Source organism: Platalea leucorodia (assembly GCF_965183815.1).
Source record: "Platalea leucorodia genome assembly, chromosome: 8".
Classification (NCBI taxonomy): Eukaryota; Metazoa; Chordata; class Aves; order Pelecaniformes; family Threskiornithidae; genus Platalea; species Platalea leucorodia.
Genome location: NC_138830.1, coordinates 55724691 through 55741072, shown reverse-complemented (window position 1 = coordinate 55741072; position 16382 = coordinate 55724691). Strand labels below are relative to the sequence as shown.

The window sequence follows — 16382 nt, the reverse complement described above, 5'->3', positions numbered from 1 at the left end:
CCTCCCCGCAGGCCTGAGGAGCTGCACGGGAGCCGGCTGCTGCGGGATGCAGCCGCTGCCGAGAGCGCCGGGATGGGCGACTCCGACACCGCGTCACAGGGTACCGGGCAGGGACAGTGGGGACAAGGTGCTGGGAGGGGATGGGAATGCATTGGGGTGTCCTTCAAGCCAGGATGGGGTAGGGAGATGCAGGGGTGCATTGGGGCATCCTCCAAGCCAGGAAGGGGCTGGGAGGGTGCAGGGATGGATTGGGGTGTCCTCCCAGTCTGGGAGGGGATGAGGATGGATTGGGGTGTCCTCTGAGCCAGGAAGGGGCTGGGAGGGTACGGAGATGGACTGGGGTGTCCTCCAAGTGTGGGAGAGTATGGGAATAGGTTGGGGCATCCTCCAAGCCAGGAAGGGGCTGGAGGAGTGCAGGGATGGATTGGGGTGTCCTCCAAGCACGGGAGGATACGGGGATGGATTGGGGTGTCCTCCAAGCCGGAGTGGCTGTGGGGGTGTCTGTGACGGTCCGTGTCCCCGCAGTGCCCTCCAAATGGGGGCTGGTGCTGGAGCGCCTGATCGTGCTGGGCTGGACCTTCTCGAACACGCTGACCCGCGGGCAGGTCTTCGTGGGGCGCCTGCTGGAGCTCCACGTCCTCAAGCTGGTGGCTCTCTACACCGTCTGGGTGGCCCTGCAGGAGGTACCAGCCTCGGGAACCCGGGGCGGGTGGGCTCGGCCGGGCACCCCGGGGTGCTGACGCGACCGCTGCCCCAGGTATCGCTGATGAACTTCTTGCTGGTGCTGCTGTGGGCCTTCGCCATGCCCTACTGCCGCTTCCGCCACATGGCCTCCTGCCTCTCCACCGTCTGGACCTGCATCATCATCGTCTGCAAGATGCTCTACCAGCTCAAGATCGTCGACCCCAGCGAGTACTCCAGCAACTGCACCCAGGTGCCTGGACGGCCGTGCCGGGGGGATGCCCGGTTCTTGGGGTGCTTGTGGTGGCACTGGGGGGTTCCCTGGCTGGAGGTGGGGTCTGGCGGCAGGAACGAGAGGTGCTGACGCCCGGTGGTGCTCCCCTTTGCAGCCCCAGCTCAACGGCACCAACCTGAACCCGGAGGAGCTGGGCAACTCCACGCTGTACCGCGGCCCCGTGGACCCCGCCAACTGGTTTGGCATCCGCAAGGGCTACCCCAACCTGGGCTACATCCAGGTGGGCACAGGGACACCCCGTCCATGGGGACCATGCTGGGGGGATGCTCAGCGGCGTGCCGTGGTCCTGAGCACCCCCTCGTCCCTCCAGAACCACCTCCTGGTGCTGCTGTTGCTGGTGTTCGAGGCGGTGGTGTACCGGCGCCAGGAGTACTACCGCAAGCAACACCAGCTGGTGGCCCCCGTCACCGAGACCATCTTCGAGGACATCTCCCGCGAGCACCTCGACCACGGCCTCGGCAGCTGTGCCAAATACTTTCTCAACTACTTCTACTACAAGTTTGGCTTGGAGGTGGGGAGTGGGTGCCGCAGGGGGGTCCCACCGCTTGCAGCACCCCGGGGCTGAGCCTCTGCATTCCCCCCCCAGATCTGTTTCCTGATGACGGTGAACGTGATCGGGCAGCGGATGAACTTCATGGTGATCCTGCACGGCTGCTGGCTGGTCGTCATCCTGACGCGGCGGCGGCGGGCGGCCATCGCCCGCCTCTGGCCCAAGTACTGCCTCTTCCTCGTCGTCTTCCTCCTCTACCAGTACCTGCTGTGCGTGGGCATGCCGCCCGCCCTCTGCGTGGGTAAGGGGCAGGGGGCATGGGGGGCACCCGTCCTTCGCAGGGGTCAGGGAGGCGGAGGTCCGTGCGTGGGCAGGCTGCCTGCCCTGGGGAAGGGGCTGGGGGGCCGGCATTGACCATGCCCACCGCCCCCCCAGACTATCCGTGGCGCTGGAGCCGGGCTTTCCCCATCAACTCGGCGCTCATCAAGTGGCTCTACCTGCCCGACTTCTTTGTGGCCCCCAAATCCACCAACCTCATCAGTGAGTAGCCCCCTCCCCAACCCTGGCAGCCTCCTGCCCATGGGGTGCCCTGTCCCCCTACTCGGGCCCCTGGCACCCCCCTGCCCACAGGGTGCCCAAGCCCCTGGCAGCCCCCCGCCCACAGGGTGTCCTATCCCCCCACTCTGGCCCCTGGCACCCCCTTGCCCATGGGGCACCCCAGCCCCTGGCAGCCCCCTGCCCTCGGGGTGCCCTGTCCCCCCACTCGGGCCCCTGGCACCCCCTTGCCCATGGGGCACCCCAGCCCCTGGCAGCCCCCTGCCCTCGGGGTGCCCTGTCCCCCCACTCGGGCCCCTGGCACCCCCTTGCCCATGGGGCACCCCAGCCCCTGGCAGCCCCCTGCCCTCAGGGTGCCCTGTCCCCCCACTCGGGCCCCTGGCACCCCCCTGCCCATGGGGCACCCAAGCCCCTGGCAGCCCCCTGCCCTCAGGGTGCCCTGTCCCCCCACTCGGGCCCCTGGCACCCCCCCTGCCCATGGGGCACCCCAGCCGTGGGGGTCCCATCCTGCCCCCCAGGGGGGTGAGCAGAGAGGGGGTGGGAGGGCAGTGGGGAGGGGTGGGAGGAGCTAAAAGAGCCACTCCTTTTTGGGGTGGAGCTTGACAGGTGCCCACCCCCTTTTGGGAGGAGGAGCTGGGGAAGGGCCCTGCCCCCTTTGGGAGGAGCTTGGTTGAAGTCCCACCCCCTTTTGGGAGAAGGAGGGGCCTGCAGAGAGCCACACCCTTGGGAGGAGCTTGATGAAAGCCACACCCCCAGAGGAGGCGGAGCTTGGGAATAACCACGCCCCTTTGGGGGAGCTGAATGAAACCCACAGCCCGGGGAGGAGTGGCCTGGAGTGCCCCACCCCCAAAGGGTGTGGGTGCCACGCCCTCTTTGGGGAGGGGCGTGGCCTACCAGAGCCCCGCCCGCCCCCCCAGCTGAGCCATGCGCCCGCAGACGACTTCGTGCTGCTGCTGTGCGCGGCTCAGCAGTGGCGGGTGTTCGAGGCTGAGCGCACCGAGGAGTGGCTGCAGGCGGCCGGCGAGAACACCGACCGGCTCGACCTGGTGCGGGACCCCCACAACCCCACGCCCAACTTCATCCACTGCCGGTACCGTGACCCCGGGCTGGGACGGGCTGGGGCACCCTGGGGCCATGGGGATGGGACCCCACCGTGGGCTGGGGGTGCTGTGGGCTGTGGATGGGACCCCCAACCCTGAGATGGGTCCCCTACCTGGGATGGGACCCCTTGGGATATGGACAGGATGGGACCCACAGGCAGTGGGACCTCCTGGGCTGGGATTCCCTAGGATGGGGATGGGACCCCACCAGCACTGGGATCCCTTTGGGCCAGGGAAGCCCCCCCATACACACTGGGCTGGGGTAGGACCCCCCCATGGCTTGAACAAGACTCCCTGCCACTAGGATGGTACCCCCACATCTGGGACAGGCGCACCCCGAGGCTGTGCTGGGACCCCTGGGGGAGATGCGGTCGTCCAGGAGAGCCCTGGTGATGGTGCAGGACTCCCGTAGGCACTGGGACCCCGTAGACTGGGATAAGGCACTTTGTCCCCCATGACAGGGCTGATGCAGGGACTGGGACCGTGCTGGTTTGGCTGGGGTGTGTGGTAGCGCCTCGCTGCACCCCCAAACCCAGGTGGTGCCAAGCGTGGGTGCTCGGAGGGGACGGGGACCCTGCTCTGAGCGCCCCATCCCGCAGGTCGTACCTGGACATGGCGAAGGTGGTGGTCTTCCGCTACCTCTTCTGGTTCGTCCTGGTGGTGGTCTTCATCACTGGGGCCACCCGCATCAGCCTCTTCGGCCTCGGCTACCTGCTGGCTTGCTTCTACCTCCTCCTCTTCGGCACCGCCATGCTGCGCAAGCCGGCACGGGCACGCCTCGTGCTCTGGGACTGCCTCATCCTCTACAACATCACCGTCATCATCTCCAAAAACATGCTGTCGGTGAGGGCTGCCGGTCCCTGGCCTTGCAGCGGCCCCTGGGCTGCTCCCTGGGGCCACCTCCCCGCTGGGCATCCCCTGGGGAGGGGATGGGTGGCAGCGCTGTCCCCCTCTCGCCGTCCCCGGGCAAACCCCGCGCTCTGCCCTCTCTCCCTGCAGCTCCTCTCCTGCGTCTTCGTGCAGCAGATGCAGAGCAACTTCTGCTGGGTGATCCAGCTCTTTAGCCTGGTCTGCACCGTCAAGGGCTACTACGACCGTGAGTTGCTGGCCCGGGGGGGTTGAGGGTGCAGGTTGGGGCTGCTGCCTGACCTGCCTGCATCTCTGCCTGCTAGCCAAGGAGATGGGCAAGGACCAGGACTGCTCGCTGCCCATGGAGGAGGCGGGCATCATCTGGGACAGCATCTGCTTCTTCTTCCTCCTGCTCCAGCGCCGCGTCTTCCTCAGCTACTACTACTTGCACGTCATGCTGGACCTCCAGGCCTCTGCCCTGCAGGCCTCCAGGTGGGGCTGGGGTCCCGGAGGGTCCCCATGGGTACCAGGGTGCCGGTGCCCCCCTCACCCTCCTGCTGTGCCCGTCCCCGCAGGGGCGTCGCGTTGTTCAAGGCCAGCATCCTGAAGAGCATACGCTCCCACCGGCAAGCCGAGAAGAAGTCGCTGGCCCAGCTGAAGCGGCAGTGAGTGGGTTTTGGGGGGCACCTGGGACCCCCCCACCCTGCAGCCACCAGCACCTCGGGGCACCCCTGTGTGGGTGGGGTGGATGGGGGTGCCCCCGGGGGGTTTGGGGGAGCGGGCTCCGCAGCAGCCTCTGCCTGGCAGGATGGAGCGGATCCGAGCCAAGCAGGAGAAGTACCACCAGGAGCGGCTGCCCAGCGGCACCGGTGAGGGGCAGGATGAGGCCAGGCCAGGTGAGAGCCAGGGGGTCCCTCCTGTCCCCCCCCACCCCTCTCCGGGCACAGCAGGGTGACTGCGACCCATCGCCGACGCCTGTCCCGGTGGAGCCCCACGGAGCATTGCGGTGAACCCCCCCTCCCTGCCCCCTCGGCTCGCCCCTGCCCCAGGGGTGGCTGCACCGAGCGTGGCCGTGCTCAGCCCCCCGTCTGCCGTTCCACAGCGCCCGGCGGCCCGGCGGACCCTTCCCGGCAGAGGGAGCGGTGGTGGCGGCCATGGTTAGACCACGCCGCAGGTACTGCCCCGGCATGGGGCCATAACGGGGCGCAGCCCCTCGGCAAGGTCCCTCCGCCGGGGACCGCTAACACCCACGGGGAGCGGCGGTGACGGTGCTTTCGGCAAGGTGATACCCTGCATGTCCCCCATCCCCATGCTCGGCTGCAGGGCACTAACCAGGGCTTCTTCGCTTCCCAGCACTAATGGGGTGTTGGACTGGGGGTAGCGGGCTGGGTTTGGGGTTACCGGCATCGGTCGCCTCCAAACGCCGGCACCAGAGGGACCCTGCTTTGGGAACGTGGGAGCTGAGTCTTTGTCCCCAGCGGAGATCCCCACGGGTGTCCTCGGCACCGTGGCGGCATCGCTGTGTCAGGCAAAGAGCCTTGGGGAGACGGCGGCCGTGCCGTGACACCCCGTGCCGTGCCACCAGGCACCGGCCATGCCACGCCACCCCGTGCTGTGGCACCGGCTGTGCCGTGACACCCCGTGCCGCCCTGGCAGTGCTGCATTCAGGGGAATACTTCCTCTTCGAGTCGGACAGCGAGGAGGAGGAGGAGGCAGCGGTGCCGGAGGAGCCACGGCCGGGCAGGCAGAGCGCCTTCCAGGTAAGCGTGGCTGGGGGGCTGGGGGGGTCTGGTGGTGCCCAGGGGGTGCTGACAGCCCCTCTCCCCGCGCCAGCTTGCCTACCAGGCCTGGGTGACCAACACCAGGACGGTGCTGCAGCAGGAGGAGCAGGAGCAGCCGGAGCCACCCGGTGCCGAGGTCGCTGCAGGTGGGTCTGGCTCACCCCAAAATGGGGCTGGGGGGGCCGGGAGGGGACGCAGCCCTGCCCTGTGCCCACTGTTTGCCCTGGCTGCTGTTGGCATCCCGTAATAGGGCATCACCTCTGTGGGGTTTCCGGCGTGTGTGTGGACTCTCTGGTGGCTGCGATGGGGTTGGGCGCAAGCCATGCAGGTCTTCTTCGGTGCCCATGCTGGTTTTTAAGCAGGATGGGGGGGACGGGGGACAGGGCGATGAGTGGGAGAGCCGCAACGGGGGCCAGAAACGATGTCCATCCACCACTGAGCCAGTGCTACCCCGTCCCGGGGGGGGTCTGACGCGCTCTCTGCCTTGCAGGGGACAGCAGAGGGAGGGAGGAGCAGTTGCAGACACCCGAAGAGGCCGAAGGCCAGGAGGAAGAGGAGGAGGAGGGCTCCGGTAGGTGGGCGGCAGGACTACGGTGCAGGGGGATGCTGGGGGGGTCCGAGCGGGCGCAAAGTGACACACACCCCCCCTTGCCCTGGCAGAGCGGAGCAACGTGGTGCAGCGGGTGCTGAACACCCTGCGGTTCCTGTGGGTGCTGTGCCGAGCCATGGTGGACGGGCTGACCCAGTGGCTGGACGCCTGCACCCGGGAGCACGCCGACATGTCCACCGTGCTGCGCCTCGAGAGATACGTCCTCACGCGCCGGCTGGCCACGGTGAGCCCTGGGGGGGACATTGGGGCGCGGGGGCGAGTGGCAGCCCCGCGGTGGCACTGACCCCCTGCCCGCTGCAGGGAGAGGACATGCACCGCGGGGTCCTGGACGAGCTCTACCTGCCGCCACCAGAGGAGCCCCCCGAGGAGCCGAGCCCACGGGGGGCCGGGGGTGCGGACCCCCAAAACGGCGTCGCTTCCAGGCAGGTGCATAGATACCCCCCGAGGGGGCAGCCGGCAGCGCCGCGGGCAGGGGCCGGCGGGCAGGGGGCTCACCCCTGTCCCCGTGCCGTCCCCAGCGGGCACCGAGGAGCCGCCCCCACCCCGGCGGGATGCCCGCTGCCCACCGGCAGCCAGGAGCAGGTGACAATCTGGGGGTCCCGGGAGGACGTGGCCGGGTCTCAGGAGCTCTTGGCCCTGCCCCAGAACCGCAGCCGGACGGCCAGCGAGCTCCTCCTGAGCAGGTACAGGGACGCGAGGGGACGGTGGGGCTGAGGCTGGGGGCAGCGGGGCCGGCTCACCCCCCCCGTGCCCCGCAGGCGGCTGTACTTCCCCGAGCTGGAAGAGTCGGAGCAGTTTTATCAGTCCCACAACCGGTTCCTGAAGCTGCTGCTGGCCGGGTACCGCTGCGTGGCCGCCCACTCCGAGCTGCTCTGCTACTTCATCATCATCCTCAACAACATGGTGACCGCCTCCGTCATCTCCCTCTTCCTGCCCATCCTCATCTTCCTCTGGGCCATGCTCTCCATCCCCCGGCCCAGCAAGCGCTTCTGGATGACCGCCATCATCTTCACCGAGGTGGGCACGGGGTGGCTGGGGAGGGGACGATGCCACCCAGCCCCTGGCTGCCACCCACTGATCCCAACATCTCCGCAGGTGATGGTGGTGGTGAAATACCTCTTCCAGTTTGGGTTCTTCCCCTGGAACGGCTATGCCATGCTGGTACGCAACGAGGGCAAGCCCTTCTTCCCACCCCGCATCCTGGGCTTGGAGAAGACCGACCGCTACATCAAGTACGACCTCATCCAGCTCCTGGCGCTCTTCTTCCATCGCTCCCTGCTGCTGGTGAGCCCCGGGGCACGGGCACCACTGTGGGGATCACCTGGGTGGGCGTCCCCGGGAGCTGGAGGTGCTCCTGGGGGTGATGGGGGCTCTGGAGAGCACCCAGTGGGTGCTTGGTGGCTCTGCCTTGGTTTTCATGCAAGGCACCCGTTGCTGGTTGGGTCCCTGGGGTGCAACGGGAGCCGATGCTGCGGGCCGGGGGGGTGAGGTTCCTGGGGTTGGGGGCATCAGGACCCCCGTCCCCCTGACCGCGCTCCTCCCCAGTCCTACGGGCTGTGGGACCACGAGGAGGACCCCTTCCCTAAGAAGAAGGCGGAGGCGGAGCGGGCGGAGGACGAGGAGGAGGAGAAGCGGGAGGAAGCAGCATCCCCGCCACTGGCGGTGGGTGAGGAAGGGACGGAGGTGCTGGCAGAGCCGGGGGCACCGGGCGCAGCTGTGGGGCCGGAGCCGGAGCCGGAGGGCGATGCCGTGGGGCAGGAAGACGGGGCCGGGGCCACGCAGCTCCGCTTCAGGAGGAAGAGGCGGCGGGGGAAGAAGCAGCCGGAGGCGGCTCCGGAGGAAGGTGAGTGCTGGTTCCCAGCCCTCGCGCCCTGGTGAGGGGCAAGGCTGGCGTCCCCAGGGCAGAGGGGTGCTGGGGCCGGACAGGATGCGACCCCGCAGGATCCTGGGCTGTCACCCATGCTGTGCCCCACTTGCAGGGGATGGGGGGGAGGAGGAGGAGGAGGAAGAGGAGGAGGAAGAAGAGGCAAAACAGAGCCATGCTCAGAAGAAGCTGAAGGCGTTTGGGCTGCGGGTCAAGCTCTTCTTCCTCGCCATGTGAGTGCCCCGCGGTGCGGGTTGGGGTGGGGGTTGTGGGGTGCAGCCCCCCGGTCACCCGTCCCCTCTGTCCCCTGTCCCCTCCAGGGCGCAGAACATCTACCAGCCGGTGCGCAGGTTCTTCTGGGACATCCTGCACACCCAGCACCGGGCGGCCACCGATGTGTATGCCTTCATGTTCCTGGCCGACGTGGTTGACTTCATCATCATCATCTTCGGCTTTTGGGCCTTTGGGGTGAGCACGGCGTTCCCACAGGGCACCGACTGGCTGGCTCCCACCGCGGAGTCAGGCCGGGTCGCATCCTGACCTCTCCTGCATCCCCAGAAACACTCGGCGGCCGCTGACATCACCTCCTCGCTGTCGGATGACCAAGTGCCGGAGGCCTTCCTGGTCATGCTGCTCATCCAGTTCACCACCATGGTCATCGACCGCGCGCTCTACCTCCGCAAGACCGTGCTGGGCAAGCTCATCTTCCAGGTCATCCTGGTCTTCGGCATCCACCTCTGGATGTTCTTCATCCTGCCGGCCGTCACCGAAAGGTACCGAGCATCCCCCCAGGGATGTCCGCAAGGGCACGGTGTGGTCCTAGGGTGGCACCTTTGTGTCCCCATGCCCATGGGGTGGCCCAGCCTGGCCAGAGGGGTGACACCTTCCTCCCGCAGGTTGTTCAGCCTCAACACAGTGGCCCAGCTCTGGTACTTCGTGAAGTGCATCTACTTTTCGCTGTCAGCCTACCAGATCCGCTGCGGCTACCCCACGCGCATCCTGGGCAACTTCCTCACCAAGAAATACAACCACCTCAACCTCTTCCTCTTCCAGGGGTACGGCACGGGGCCACGCGGACCCCCGGGTGCCCGGAGGGTGCTGTACCAGCCCCCTCTCCCCGTGTCCCCCCCAGGTTTCGCCTCGTGCCCTTCCTGGTGGAGCTGCGGGCCGTCATGGACTGGGTCTGGACAGACACCACGCTGTCCCTCTCCAACTGGATGTGCGTGGAGGACATCTATGCCAACATCTTCATCATCAAGTGCAGCCGTGAGACAGAGAAGGTACAGCCCCGCTGTGCTGGGAAGGGCCCCCCAGTAAGTTCCTTGTTGCTTGGGGTCCCCCCAAGCCCACCTGGCACCCTGTGTTGTCTCCCCCTTCCCAGAAATACCCCCAGCCCAAGGGGCAGAAGAAGAAGAAGATCGTGAAGTACGGCATGGGGGGCCTCATCATCCTCTTCCTCGTGGCCATCATCTGGTTCCCGCTGCTCTTCATGTCGCTGGTGCGCTCTGTGGTGGGCGTAGTGAACCACCCCATCGATGTCACCGTCACCCTCAAGCTGGGGGGGTACGAGGTGAGGATGCGGGGTGATGGGGTGCTCAGCGTGGATTCTGGGGTCCCCTGCCCGGCTGATGGCACCCGCTCCCCCCGCAGCCGCTGTTCACCATGAGCGCCCAGCAGCAATCCATCCAGCCCTTCACCCCCCAGGACTACGAAGCCCTCACCAAACAGTTTGAGAGGCAGCCGGTAAATCCCCCTCCGCAAAAACCCCCTGCTCCATCCCGCTGGATGCCCCGGCGGGGCCGGCAGAGCCGGGGGTGCCCCGGGGTAGGGGTGTCCTTGGGTGGGGGGGCTGAGCTGTGTGTCCCCCCCCCGGCACCAGGTGGCCATGCAGTTCATCACGCTGTACGGCTACGAGGACATCGTGACGGCCCGCATCGAGGGCAGCTCGGGCTCGCTCTGGAGCATCAGCCCCCCCAGCCGGGAGCAGATGCGGCGGGAGCTGCAGAACGGCTCCTCCGACATCACCCTGCGCCTCACCTGGACCTTCCAGAGGTACGGCCGGCACGGTCGGGGTGGGGGCAGCCCTGCCTGCACCCCCCCCCACATACACTGAGCCTCTGCTGCCTGCTCTGCCCGCAGGGACCTGGGCAAGGGGGGGACGGTGGAGCACACCTTCGACAAGCACACCACCGACCTGCAGCCCGGCGCGCCCCAGCGCATGGAGCTGGCCCAGCTGCTGCAGGGCACCCGCGACACCCCCGTGTGAGTGTCCCTGGGGAGGGGACGGGGGGCCAGACCCCCCCCCTTCATGCTCGTCGGGACGGCGCCCGCCGCTCACCCCGCTCTCTTGCAGGCAAGTGCCGAAACTCTTCCCCAAATACATCCGAGCGCCCAACGGCCCCGAAGCCAACCCCGTCAAGCAGCTGCTGCCAGGTGGGTCCCACCATGTGTCCCCCCCCCCAAAAAATATTGGTGTTGGGGGCACATCGGTGGCTGTGGTGTGCCCTGACGGTGCCACCCCCCCGGCAGATGGGGAGGACAGCTACCTGGACGTGGAGGTGCAGCTGAAACGGGAGCGCGCCGGCACCGGCCGAGAGGGTGACAGCTTCTTGGAGTGGTGGGTGGTGCGGCTGAAGGAGGCCCCCCCCCGCGACGGCAACATCCTCCCCATGGTCATCTTCAACGATAAAGTCAGCCCCCCCAGCCTGGGCTTCTTGGCTGGCTACGGGTACGTAGAGGGGGTGCGTGGGGCGGTGGGGGGCACCGAGCACCCGGCTGCACCCCAAAAAGGATGCAAAGCTGGGGTGGGATAGAGGATGTGCCCCCCCCTCACCCCTTGCAGGATTATGGGGCTGTACGTCTCCATCGTGCTGGTGATCGGGAAGTTCGTGCGGGGTTTCTTCAGCGAGATCTCGCACTCCATCATGTTCGAGGAGCTGCCCTGCGTGGACCGCATCCTGAAGCTGTGCCAGGACATCTTCCTGGTGCGGGAGACGGGCGAGCTGGAGCTGGAGGAGGAGCTCTACGCCAAGCTCATCTTCCTCTACCGCTCCCCCGAGACCATGATCAAGTGGACGCGGGAGAAGGAGTAAGGGGAAGGGGCTCCAGGCCCCCCTCTCCTGGGGACATCACCGCCAATGCCTTAACCAGCCCCGCTCCAAAGCTGGGGCCGCATCCTGCCGGGGGAGGCAGTGGGACACAGGGTGCTCAGCACTCACTGTTAAGGGAGGATGTTTTTTTCTTATGTTGCTTTGAAGCCGTCCGACCTGTGGAGACCACGTCGTGCCTTCCCGGGGCGAGGGGGGGGAGCAGGAGCCGGCCCCCCACCCGCTGGGCACCCCTGGCTGCTGGGCGGAGGGGGTGGGGGGCAGGAGCCAGCCCGCGCCCCCTCCCCACTCTCCCCAGCCCTGCTCCAGAACCAGGTTGAACTCAAAAGCAATACCCCCCCCCTAAGAACAGGGGGGCCCTGGGTCATGGCCCCCCCAGCCAGGGCAGGGGGGCTGGCAGCCCCAGCCGGACTCTAGACACTTGTTATGACTTCGGGTTGGTTGTTTTTTTTAATTATTAATTCCAAAGATTTATTTATATGGCTATCTAATAAAACAAAGCTAAGGCCTCCCCGGCTGATGTGCGGGGAGAGGGGGGTGCAGGGTGGGACCGGGGATCTGCTGCCCCAGGGGGGTACCAGCACCCCTGGCTTCCACCAAATGAGGGCTGGGGGCTCTCCCTGCACCCCAGCTGTGACCAAAATGGGGTGTAAAAGCAACTGCCTGGGTGCCAGGGCTCCCCAAGGGCTCTGGTCCCCACCGTCCTATGGGGGGGTGTCACCCAGCCCCACCGGTGCCCCAGAGGGATGGGGGGGTCTGTGTCCCCTGATGTTCCCAGCCCCTTCAGCTCTTGCTGGGCTCCTCATCCTCCAGCGGGACCTCCTGGCTCTGCTGCTTCATCTGCGCCCTGTGAAGGACAGATGGCGTGGACAGACGGACGTGGCATCAGGGGCCAAGGCAGTGGGGAGGGGACCCCTGTCCCCCCTACCTGCGGATCCTGCGCTGGGCCTCGGCGCGCACGTAGGGCGGCAGCGTGGCAAGGGGGCCCTGTAAGAGAGGGGCCGTGGGGATGGGGACCCCCGTCCCCGAGGAGAGCCGCCCCGCTGCACCCCGAAAGCCTTACCAGTTCCTTGAAGGTGAGGCGGCAGCTGTAGCACAGCAGCGGGATGAAGGCAGCTCTGCTCTCAGCCCTGCGGGGACAGGGACCTTCAGCGGTGGCCGCAGTGCCACCACGGCATCCCCCTGCCCACACGCTCACCCTGCTGCCGGGGCGTCCTGGCAGCACCCGTCCCCCGCCGGCTCTGGCTCCTCCATGATCAGCGTGGGCTCCAGGGCCAGCTCCTCCTCTGCAAGAGCCGGAGGGCAGGGGTGCGATTAGGGGGTGCACAGCCGCCCCCCCGTACCCCCACCGCCCGCCCCACTCACCCCCGGCGATGTCCAGGGCGCAGAGGCAGAGCAGGCAGCGCTGGGACTCGCTGCTCGCCTTGGCCGGAGCCGGGCTCAGCTTCTCGCCCGTCCTGCAGCCAACGCGGAGGGGGTGAGCGGGTGCCCCCCGCTCACCCCCAAACCCCCCTCACCCCGGGGTGCCCCCACGCAGGGGATGCCATACCGGTAGACGGTGCTGATGGTGGAGGGGAAATCCTCCTGCAGCCCCAGGAGGAAGCGCTCCATCAGCTGGTGGATGCTGGGCTTCTCCCGGCGCTGGGGGAGCAAGCGGAGAGGGTGGGGGTGGGATGGGGGGGTTCCGTCCCTGCTGTGGGGACACAGAGCTCGGGATCCCCCCCTGTGGGCAACAGGGGACACCCCTACCTTGGTGGGGAGGGGCGGCGCGATGACGGTGGGGACGTCAAAGAAGTGGTTGTAGAAGGCAATCTCCTTGGCCATGTACTCCCGCATGGGACGCACCACCATCACGTCGCCATGGCGGTTGTCCACGAAGCCCTGCGGGAGCACAGGCTGCCGAGGGACCGCGCCGCCGCCAAGCCGCAGACCCCCCCACCACAGCATCGCGCCACCCCTCCGGGCGAGGACGGCCATCCCCAGTGTGGAGACAGGGTGCCGGCGGGCTGCTCACCGTGTCGACGGCGAGGAAGGCACCGCGACCCAGCGCCAGGTTGGTGAGGAGCTTGACGGCCACGCGGGTGCAGCTCTCGCCTGTCATCACCTTGGCGTAGCCCCTGGTCCGGGCCGTCTGCAGGATGAGGTGGGTCCTGGGGGACATGGTGACACCGGCTCAGAGCTGCCGCTCCAAGCCTGGTGCCAGTGCTGATCAGGATCAGCCCCTCACCGCAGCATCTGCAGCAGCTCCTCTCTCGCCGTCGACGTCTCCACGGCCTCGAAGAGCCGCAGCAGCTCCTGGGTGCGGGCAGCGGTGGGCAGGCGGGGGGCAGCTGTGTCCCCCACCTGGGTGCCGAGGCCGGGCAGTGAGGTGCCACCGTCCCCGTCCCCCTCCTGCCGCTGCTGCTGGATGAAGCCCTCCACGGCCTCCTTGTAGGAGGAACCGGGCTCACTGGAACCCTCTGGCCCCGGCCGCAAGATGGATGCGGGCAGCTCCAGCGCCTGTGGGGCAGAGATGGGTACCAGAGTGGGGCTGGGGGTGGCCAGGCGTGTCCCCCAGCCCCGGCGTGTGTCCCCCATGCCACCCCCGTACCTGCTCCAGGTGGGCCAGGTGGTAGGGGAAGCCGGTCGCCTGCAGCAGGGTCTCCATGCGGGCCAGGCTCTGCTCCCGCTGTGCCGGGCTCTGCCCGCGCACCGCTCCCTCTGCAAGGCAGCACCGGGGCCGCCGCCACAGTGAGGAGGGGACGCCGACCTCCCACCCCGGCGCGAGGGGGACACCCTGGGGTGCCACAGCCTCGCTGGGCTTGGTGGCAGCCCCCAGCCCTGGCACGGCGCAGATGGACCCTACGCTGGGAGCGGGCAGCAGGGCAGGGAACAGGCAGCGGAGCTGGGAATGGGCAGTTGGGCAGGGAGCAGGCAGCAAATGGGCAGCGGGGCCAATCCTTACCGTCAACATAGATGAGGCCGGGGACGAAGCGGAGCCTCTTGGCCGTCTCCCGGCTGAGCCCCTGGCAGAGGCGCAGGGTGAGGGGGGTGGGTGAGCCATGCCCCCCCCAGGCCCCCCCATCACCCCCACTCTCACCTCCTGGACCTGCCGGAGCATGGCGCTGGAGGCCGGTCCCCCCGACAGTGCCAGCAGCACCTGCAGGGACAGGAGGGACAATCACCGGCCCTGGCAGTGACACCTGGGTCCTCCCGGGGTCCATGTCCCGCCCCGGTACCTTCTCTCCCGGGAAGATGACGCGGTTCTTGCCCAGCACCGCGCGGAACTTGTGCACGAAGTACTCGCGGAAGCAGCCGCTGCGGGGACGCGGTGGCACGGCCCTGAGCCGCGGTGTGTCCCACGGCCCCCAGCCCCCGTGTCCCCGAGCCCCAATGCCCCTGAGCCCCGCATCGCCAAGCCTCAATGTCCCTGAGACCCAATGTCCCCAAGCCCCTTGTCTCCAAGCCCTGGTGTCCCCAAACCTCCATGTCCCTGAGACCTGCCGTCCCCAAGCCTCGATGTCCCTGAGAGCCCATGTCCCCAAGATCTGATGTCCCCCAGACCTGATGTCCCAGAGACTCGACATCCCCAAGCCTTGATGTCCCCGAGACCCAATGTCCCCAAGCCCTGATGTCCCAGGGACCCAACACCCCCAAGCCCTGATGTCCCCAAGCCTCGATATCCTTGAGACCCAATGTCCCCAAGCCCTGATGTCCCCAAGCCTCAATGACCCAGAGACCCAACGTTCCCAAGCCCCCATGTCCCCAAGCCCCGATGTCCCCGAGACCTAATGTCCCCAAGCCTCAATGACCCAGAGACCCAACGTTCCCAAGCCCCCATGTCCCCAAGCCCCGATGTCCCCGAGACCCAACGTCCCCAAGCCCCGATGTCCCAGGGACCCAACACCCCCAAGCCCTGATGTCCCCAAGCCTTGATGTCCCCAAGCCGCAATATTCCTGTGCCCTGATGTCCCCAAGCCTTGATGCCCCCGAGACCCAACATCCCCAAGCCCCAATGACCCAGAGACCCAATGTTCCCAAGCCCCCATGTCCCTAAGCCTTGATGTCCCCAAGCCCTGATGTCCCAGAGACCCAACGTCCCCAAGCCCGGACGTCCCCGAGCCCTGCATCCCCGCACCCCGTAGGCCCCGTCCCGGTCCCTCACCGGCAGAAGGCGTCCCCGAGGCGGATGACGAGGGCGGCAGAGCCCTGCCCGCACTTCAGGCAGGGCCGCGGGTGGCTGCGGGGACACGGGCGGTCACCGGGCTGAACTGGGGGCTCCGGTCCCCAACGCACCCCAGGGGCGGTACCGGGCAGGGGGGATGGCGATCCCGGTCCCCAGGGCAGCACCGGGGGGTACCGGGGACAGCACCGGGAGATACCGGGGAGGTACCGGAGGAGCACCGGGGGGGACACCGGGGGCAGCACCGGAGGGGGACTGCAGGCAGCAACGGGGGGCAGCACCGGGGACAGCACCGGGGGGTACCGGGGACAGCACCAGAGGCGGCTCCGGGGGGTCCCGGAGGGATAACGGGGAGAAAACTGGGGGGGCACCGGGGACAGCTCCGGGCGGTACCGGAGGGATAACGGGGAGAGCACCGGGGGGTACCGGGGAGTACTGGAGGGATAACGGGGAGAGCACCGGGGGGCAGTACCGGGGCCAGCACCAGAGGCGGCTCCGGGGGGTCCCGAAGGGATAACGGGGACAGCACCGGGGGGGCACCGGGGACAGCACCGGGGGGTACCGGAGGGATAACGGGGACAGCACCGGGGGGTACTGGGGGGTACCGGAGGCCAGCACTGTGGGGGTACCGGAGGGATACCGGGGGATGCCGGGGGGGTTACCGAGGGTAGCACCGGGGGGATACCGGGGAGGTACCGGAGGCAGCACGGGGGGTACGGGGAGCGGCCCCGGGGGGCCAGCCCGGCGCCCGGCTCCCGGCTCCCGGCTCGGGCTCCCACCTGCGTCCCGGGGCTCGGCGGCGCCGTGCCGGTGCCGTGTCCGCCCCGCACCCTCCATCGTCCCCCGCCGCTTCGCACATGGCGGCCCCCTTCCCCTCCGCTCGGCTTC

The 16382-nt window shown here is 68.1% G+C and overlaps 2 protein-coding genes across 7 annotated transcripts in view; one reads left to right on the top strand and one right to left on the bottom strand.

The window, feature by feature from the left end:
* The window catches only part of PIEZO1 (piezo type mechanosensitive ion channel component 1 (Er blood group)), a 25200-nt gene extending 13357 nt beyond the window's left edge, over positions 1-11843 (top strand). For all 3 annotated transcript variants that reach the window (XM_082319241.1, XM_082319240.1, XM_082319242.1), the window contains 35 exons: positions 12-100; positions 526-683; positions 758-934; positions 1071-1196; positions 1287-1487; positions 1563-1767; positions 1902-2006; positions 2958-3111; positions 3721-3964; positions 4121-4217; positions 4294-4462; positions 4546-4635; positions 4778-4866; positions 5073-5144; positions 5627-5730; positions 5804-5897; positions 6242-6322; positions 6412-6584; positions 6662-6783; positions 6880-7044; positions 7120-7378; positions 7457-7645; positions 7907-8204; positions 8341-8458; positions 8546-8693; positions 8784-8998; positions 9122-9280; positions 9358-9505; positions 9607-9795; positions 9876-9968; positions 10105-10277; positions 10365-10487; positions 10579-10658; positions 10755-10953; positions 11068-11843. In XM_082319241.1, the coding sequence (XP_082175367.1) occupies positions 12-100; positions 526-683; positions 758-934; positions 1071-1196; positions 1287-1487; positions 1563-1767; positions 1902-2006; positions 2958-3111; positions 3721-3964; positions 4121-4217; positions 4294-4462; positions 4546-4635; positions 4778-4866; positions 5073-5144; positions 5627-5730; positions 5804-5897; positions 6242-6322; positions 6412-6584; positions 6662-6783; positions 6880-7044; positions 7120-7378; positions 7457-7645; positions 7907-8204; positions 8341-8458; positions 8546-8693; positions 8784-8998; positions 9122-9280; positions 9358-9505; positions 9607-9795; positions 9876-9968; positions 10105-10277; positions 10365-10487; positions 10579-10658; positions 10755-10953; positions 11068-11317 (5356 nt within the window). In that variant the 3' untranslated portion in view covers positions 11318-11843. The remainder of the gene's footprint in view (positions 1-11; positions 101-525; positions 684-757; positions 935-1070; positions 1197-1286; positions 1488-1562; positions 1768-1901; positions 2007-2957; positions 3112-3720; positions 3965-4120; positions 4218-4293; positions 4463-4545; positions 4636-4777; positions 4867-5072; positions 5145-5626; positions 5731-5803; positions 5898-6241; positions 6323-6411; positions 6585-6661; positions 6784-6879; positions 7045-7119; positions 7379-7456; positions 7646-7906; positions 8205-8340; positions 8459-8545; positions 8694-8783; positions 8999-9121; positions 9281-9357; positions 9506-9606; positions 9796-9875; positions 9969-10104; positions 10278-10364; positions 10488-10578; positions 10659-10754; positions 10954-11067) is intronic.
* On the bottom strand, positions 11774-16379 carry CTU2 (cytosolic thiouridylase subunit 2). 4 transcript variants are annotated; one of them, XM_082319247.1, is made up of 15 exons: positions 16274-16379; positions 15477-15551; positions 14551-14629; positions 14412-14471; positions 14277-14337; positions 13923-14032; positions 13560-13831; positions 13347-13482; positions 13082-13213; positions 12882-12973; positions 12698-12789; positions 12531-12618; positions 12396-12462; positions 12261-12319; positions 11774-12179 (listed from the first exon to the last, which is right to left on the bottom strand). In XM_082319247.1, exons 1-15 carry the CDS (start codon positions 16351-16353, stop codon positions 12116-12118), a joined length of 1467 nt encoding a protein of 488 aa, XP_082175373.1. In that variant the 5' UTR covers positions 16354-16379; the 3' UTR covers positions 11774-12115. The 4 variants fall into 4 exon arrangements, with proteins under 4 accessions (XP_082175373.1, XP_082175371.1, XP_082175372.1 ...); XM_082319245.1 differs by having other exon boundaries at positions 13923-14471; XM_082319246.1 differs by having other exon boundaries at positions 13560-14032; positions 14277-14471.
* Between the last annotated feature and the right edge of the window lie 3 nt (positions 16380-16382).

Bases quoted from the DNA above. Each gene is read 5' to 3' on its own strand.
- CTU2 (XM_082319245.1), bottom strand. From the start codon at position 16,353: ATGTGCGAAGCGGCGGGGGACGATGGAGGGTGCGGGGCGGACACGGCA. The intron at 13,483-13,559 runs GTGAGGGGCTGA...CATGTCCCCCAG, and splicing joins GAGCTGCTGCAGATGCTGCG to GACCCACCTCATCCTGCAGA. The intron at 12,974-13,081 runs GTAGGGGTGTCC...TTGCTCCCCCAG, and splicing joins CGCCGCCCCTCCCCACCAAG to CGCCGGGAGAAGCCCAGCAT.